The 6175-nt window shown below is 39.5% G+C and overlaps 1 protein-coding gene across 1 annotated transcript in view; it reads right to left on the reverse strand.

Annotated features, from left to right (window-relative positions):
* The window catches only part of NRK (Nik related kinase), a 171934-nt gene extending 166384 nt beyond the window's left edge, over positions 1-5550 (reverse strand). The window contains exon 1 of the mRNA XM_036306187.1: positions 5494-5550. Coding sequence (XP_036162080.1) covers positions 5494-5550 — 57 coding nt within the window. The remainder of the gene's footprint in view (positions 1-5493) is intronic.
* Between the last annotated feature and the right edge of the window lie 625 nt (positions 5551-6175).

The following is a 6175-nucleotide window of genomic DNA, read 5'->3' on the forward strand; positions in this document are numbered from 1 at the left end:
TGTTATAACTCACTGAAATTTTTATGGAAAAAAGTTAACCAACAGAGGAGTTGCTAGGGTTGGACTTGAAGATTTTATTACTTTAGCATATTTCTTTGAAGGATATCAATGAGGGGTTTATATTAGAAATTATCAATTATAGCGAAAGAGCATTGGGCCATCTGTCAAAAGAATCAAATATGTTAACTGATTACTATTGGAAAATCATTCTTTGTTATAGTTAAGGCTGCATTTTAGCTGAAGTTTATTTCTGTATCTTTGAAAATATCTTAAATTTATGTAACCCCCCCCCTTTTTTTTTTTACCTCTCAATGACATAAGTACCTTGCTCATAAATTTTGAATTCAGGCATCTAATTACTCCAAAAAAGGCACCAAGGAAATGGACAGGGACAATAAAATGCCTGTGGAATTCTTGTGAGTCTTTATTTATACTCATGTTGTATAGAAAAATTGTCTTGCTCACAAATGACCAAAACACCTTAATTCTCTTCATGCTCACATTTAATAAAAATAAGTTTTTAAATGTTTTTCTCTTGTTCTTAAAGGCATCTCAGCATAATGTTCTACTCTATTCTAAGAGTATTTTTCATTAGTTTTATAGAATATTTTTCATTCCCCATCTTTATACTAGTATTTTTCAAGACTAAATGACTGTCAAACTGGGGAAAAAGAAATATTTTAATTACCAGGGTAATATTACTTACTTTCTTATATCAAAGTTTTTACTTAATTATAATTAGAAAATAGTTTATTCTGGGCCCCCAAAGGAAGGAAGCATTAAAAATGAACCTCTTTTTAAATTTACTACTGTGAAATTAAAAAGGTCTATATCAGAGGGGTCTCCATAATTACTTGGTCCTCTCTTCTGCTCTACCATGCCAAGATAAGAAAAGCAGAAGAGGAAAGATCTTTATTTCTATGACTGCTATATCAATTTGGAGGTTATTTGGTGGTTTGGTATGCTTTGGTGTTCCATTTGGTGAAAAAAAAGTAATTAAGAAACTCCAATTTGTAATTTTTTTTTCAAAATAAATTACTAAAATATTTTTAACCATAAAATGTTGGGCAAATACTTTATACTTTGCTGGATTTTTTTATTTATGTAATTTATCTATTACAATTTAAAAGTCCTGGACTGTTTGCACCCCTGACACCTAGCATTTGGAAGACTTGTTTCTGTCTTCTGAATTCAAGCAGAGAAGAAAGAAGAAGCACTTTGATGGATAATTTTATTAAGGGCAGGGGTGGGGGTAGCAGGAAGAAAAAGGACCACTAGACGGCACTGTTTACTGGTTATATAAGAGACTCAGAAACAGAAGCTGATTGACAGAACCAAATAAGGCAGAAATTAAATTAAGAACAAAAGGGAACCATTAAGTGGTCAATATGGGTAACAATAAATTTCTGATTTAGGGCAGTAATGAAGCAGACCTAGTGAACACATTCCAGTAGTCAGAGAGCTAGAGGAAGGAAAGAGATTGCACAGTACCTAGAATGAATAGCTGAGGCTTTCCTTCTTTTGTTTTAAATATGAAACATAGCAATTTTATGAAAAGTCTTTATAGAGAGAGAACCTGAAAATAGCAGATATAAGACTGAAGTGCCAGAGTAAGTTTCAGAGATAGGTGGAGAAATGGGCTTTGCAATTCAAGTTGAAAATTTAGAAAAATAATCTCTTCTTCTAGACCAGTGTTTCTCAAACTGTGGACTACATAAACTCTCACTACATGAGAATCATGTAGGAAATTTTATTTAAAATGCACAGATTCCTTGCCCCTACCATGGAATTATGAAATTGGAATCTCTGAGGATGAGTTTTAAGATCCCCAGATGATTCTTATGTACTATTCTAGTACACTAAGATAAAATCCACTGTTCTAGAAACTGGAAAATAAGACTGAGAAAATAGATTGAAATACAGTGTCATGCTGGGGCGATGCTCTTCTAGAAGATATAATGAAGGCTATCCTGAATGTTTCAATACTTCTGGACAAGAAAGTAAAACTGCCTCAAAACAGGAGGCTAAGGGACTTAATAAAGTGGGAAGGTTCTCGTGACTGAATGTGGAAAATAGGTTTGTTCTGGGTTGTGGAAGACTGGGAGAGCTGGGATTTATATTTAAATATAAACCTAATGTAATTCAAATACAGTTCTTGGATCATGTGCTATTTCAGATCACCTCTGCCACTACTGTCCTCCAGGCCTGTCTAATCCTGACCCCAATATAGATTAGGACTACACATGGCAGTGTCAAATACCAAGGCCACAGCCATGAGGAATGTCATTACCATACCGGACACATAAGGCAAAGGCGACTATTATAGTGAAGACATGCCAGATTTGGAGATGAAGAAATAGTTTCCAGTCCCAAAGATTGAGTGACATAGGCATTCTAAGAAGAAAAGATGATAGATGATAGATGATGATAGATGGTAGATAGATAGATAGATAGATAGATAGATAGATAGATAGAACTTCAAGTATTGCTGGCAAGCAAGGTGGAAAAAATACATCCACACATAGATATAGATGATATAGTTATAGATATAGATGATATAGATAGATATAGATATAGATATAGATATACATAGTGTTGAAATTTTTTTCAAAAAGAAAGCACAAACCACAAACCTCTGTACTTTTTTGTTTTGCCATCTATATGAGATATTTATTCAATAATTAATCAGAAAAAATTACAACACCCAATAATTAACAGACAAAAATATAGTTGACTTGTCCTTTTCTGGTTATTATGTTGGCTCTGTATGTATCTAACTGTAGGGTATCATGCAAAAAAAGTTATACAATTCTCTCACCCCTCTCCTGCTTTCACTCTTGCTTACTATTTTCAGTTTTAAAATAATATCTATATAATAACAAAAATACAAAAAACCTTCCACCACTTTCTTTAAATCCCATTTTGCACAGAAGCTTGACCTCTCTCAAGGTTTTGTGTCCTATGGTTATTTAGCTGGCCAGCCCAGCAAAGGACATAACATATCAATCTTAATCTAGATCTATATTTAATTATTCTATACTCTGCAAGAATTTTTTTTTATCAATGTGAAACTCTAAGGTCTGAATCATCCCCCCTTCCCCCATTACACGGTAGTTTCCAAATTGGTATACTTGGTGATGACAGGTGCCAACTTTCTAACCTTCATATATGTCCCGTTTAGGATAATTATTGAAAGGGTTCCCATCACATGCAGGGTTTTTTCTTACTTTATCATCTTTACTTTTCCTCAAAATGCAAATTTCCAAAGAGCTAAATTAGATATTGCTTGACCTTTTCATTTACTTTTATTCCTTCTTCAGAGACTCAGGAAATAAGTCTAATGAAAAGAAATCCTAAATCAGTAAAAAAACAATGACCCAGTGACCAAATTAACAGTGAACATCACATCTCTAAAAATTTGACATACAAGAAATTGTAAAAGGGGTGCTACTTTTCTGCTAGATTTCTTAGGATTTAGAGGTAGATGTCTGAGGAGAGGGCATAATTATGCATAACTTGTTCAGATTATGGAGACCTTCAAAATGAGTTATAAAATTACTCCTGTATAATAAAAATTTAGAAATTGTCAGAAGTTAAGAACTTTATGAGGATTTCATGAAGTCTATAAAGTAAGGCCAAACATCAATGCTTGGTTTTGTGTCCTATCCCTCTCCTACATTAAAAACCAGTTCCTTGTCTTTTCCCCCTCCACACCACCACTAACCCTCAGAAAACTAATATTCCACTGGACTGCAATGTAAATATTACAGCCTTTCTCCTTATCTCTTCCAATCTCACCAAGTTCTTATGTTCTGGGGCCATGACCAGGTCAGCTAGTCTGAGCTACCCGCCCCCCTTTTTGTGGCAATACATTTTTTTTCTTCTTTTTCCTTGGGTTTGGAATTCCTTGCTCTATTATTTCCATGAGGTCCTTCCTATTCCGCTCTTTAGTCAATTTTAGAATGAGATTATTTCAGTTGCCCCATGTGTAGTTTCACATATTTGCCCTAGTTTGCTTTTTTCCCCCTCTTTCTCCCACCATACACAGAAAATGTTGGAGGAGGGTTATATTTCATTCGTTTGTTTAACACCTTTTCTTGGGAGCAAATCTAGTCGGAATGTAAAAGTTCTGTTCAGAAAGGAAACTACCAATTGAAGCCTCCATATTCATGCATGCACTGGGTACATGCAGGATGGAAAAAAAGATTTAATCTTTTAAAATTCTGTGACTTTGTCTTATGAAGCTGCACTAATAACCACAATGCTAATATTTGTAACTCAGCATGTTTATTTAAAGCTAATAACAATTTGCTAAAATGTTATTCATGTGCATCACCTCCTGCTCCACACCATTATAGTGTAAAATTATAGAGCTGAGGTTTGGGGGAATGTCCTATTTTTGAGGGAGACAAGTGTCTGCCACCACCAAGGAGACAATTTTTAAATGCCAAATATGAATAAAATTGAGGCACTGCGTCCTTGAATAGTCCTATAACCTCAAGGTTAATATTTAGCTTTTCCCAAAGCAAGCAGGCCTGAACTACAGTTGCCTGGGGATCATTCCAGCACATGCAAGCTTATTCCCTTTCAGAATCCAGGGGCCCTTCGCATTCAAGAGAGGGTGCGAGTGAAATGCCAATCTAAAAAGAGAACTTAAAAAACGAATTTGGGTGGGATCCAGTATCTGCCAGAAACCAGATGCCAATGAAATAAACAGTGCTGCTAAAACAATAAGTCTGGTAATAACGATGGCGATAATAGCTCACCAATCAATTACAACTTTGGAAGAAAGCTGAGCAATCGGAAAAGGGAGAATCCACAAACGAAAACCATGGGAAAATCTGGTTAGCTAGTGAGTGCAATACTTTTGTTTTTAAATTGCAGCGTGCAGAATTCACTTCTTCAAGAGGCGTCGAGTTCTTTTCTCCCACAATACTGAATCGGGAACAGTGCCCTGGCAGAGTAAGAAGGTTTTACAAAGTGCTTTTAGAAAGCAAGAGAAGTGAAACTCCAATGCTTTAATTTTTTAGCCCGCTGTCACCTACAAGTAAAGGTCAGTCTGAGAGTGGGCATCTTCTCTGGCAAAACAAGAAGGAAACCAGGACTGGGCATCGGGGTGACAGAAAGGAGTGCTTTTGGGAAGCCACACTAAGTTGCCCTCTTTGGCCTCTCCTGGAGCGCAGCTTGGACAGGTACAGGAACGCCGCTAGACAAAGTGGGCCACGTTTAGAAAACGTCCACTGTTTAGGGTCCGCATAACCTCCGCCAATTCTCCCTCCTCCATAATCCCTGGTACCTTTGCCTTTCCTTGAGTTTGGCGCTGCTCTGGTGTCCAGGGGGCGCCTTTTCCAAAAACTTGCTCTCAGGGTCCCCTCCCGCACCAGTGGTCCTGTCGAAATTACAGCCTAGCCTAGGTTTTGGACATTGGTGCCCTCCCGACGAAGAACCCAAAGAAGAGAGCAATTTGGGGGGCGATGGGTCTCTTCTACTCACCGGCAAGTGGCCCAGATCTGTGACCTCCTTGTCCCTCCAACCCCCAGGTCCCGCCATAGCTTCCAGTGGAACAGGAGTGGGCGACTGACGAATCTAGGCACACTCTAGGGTGTTTGAGGAGGAAGCTGTAAAGGAGTTGAAAGGGGGGGGGGGAGGTAGTGGGGAGGGAAAGAGTGGGGGAAGGAATAGGGGATTTGTGGTGTGGGAGATAAAAGAGGGGAAAGTGGACGGAAAAGAGCTAGGAGTGGAGGGAAGTCTGAGTTTAAGAGGCGGGAAAGCAAGTTTGGCTAAGGTGAGAGAAGAGCCTGAGCTTCCGTCTGGAAGACCAAGAAACTAGGGGAGTGCTCCTCTGGCGAGAGCGCAGTGTCTGCCCCTGCAGAGTGCGCCTCTTTCAGGGTGGGGAGGGGGGCGGTGCAAGGAGGTGCCCCCCCCCACTTGTCCCCTGAGCAGCTCGAAGGGGATTGGTGCAGCGTCAGGTCCCCAGGTGGGCAGCCGCGCGGCAGGGAGGACGGCTGTGGGCGGGGGTGTACTGCAAGAGGGAGGTGCTGAAGGACTATAACGGTTTGCGAGCCAGCCCCTCAAGGCCTCCCCCGCCCTCCTGCTCCCTCCCAAGTCCACTGCTGCGCCCGCCGCCCCCGCCGCCCCCGCCCCCGCCCCTGCTGGAGAGTGTTCCACAGGAAAC

Source organism: Myotis myotis, unplaced genomic scaffold (genome assembly GCF_014108235.1).
Source record: "Myotis myotis isolate mMyoMyo1 unplaced genomic scaffold, mMyoMyo1.p scaffold_m19_p_4, whole genome shotgun sequence".
Taxonomy (NCBI): domain Eukaryota; kingdom Metazoa; phylum Chordata; class Mammalia; order Chiroptera; family Vespertilionidae; genus Myotis; species Myotis myotis.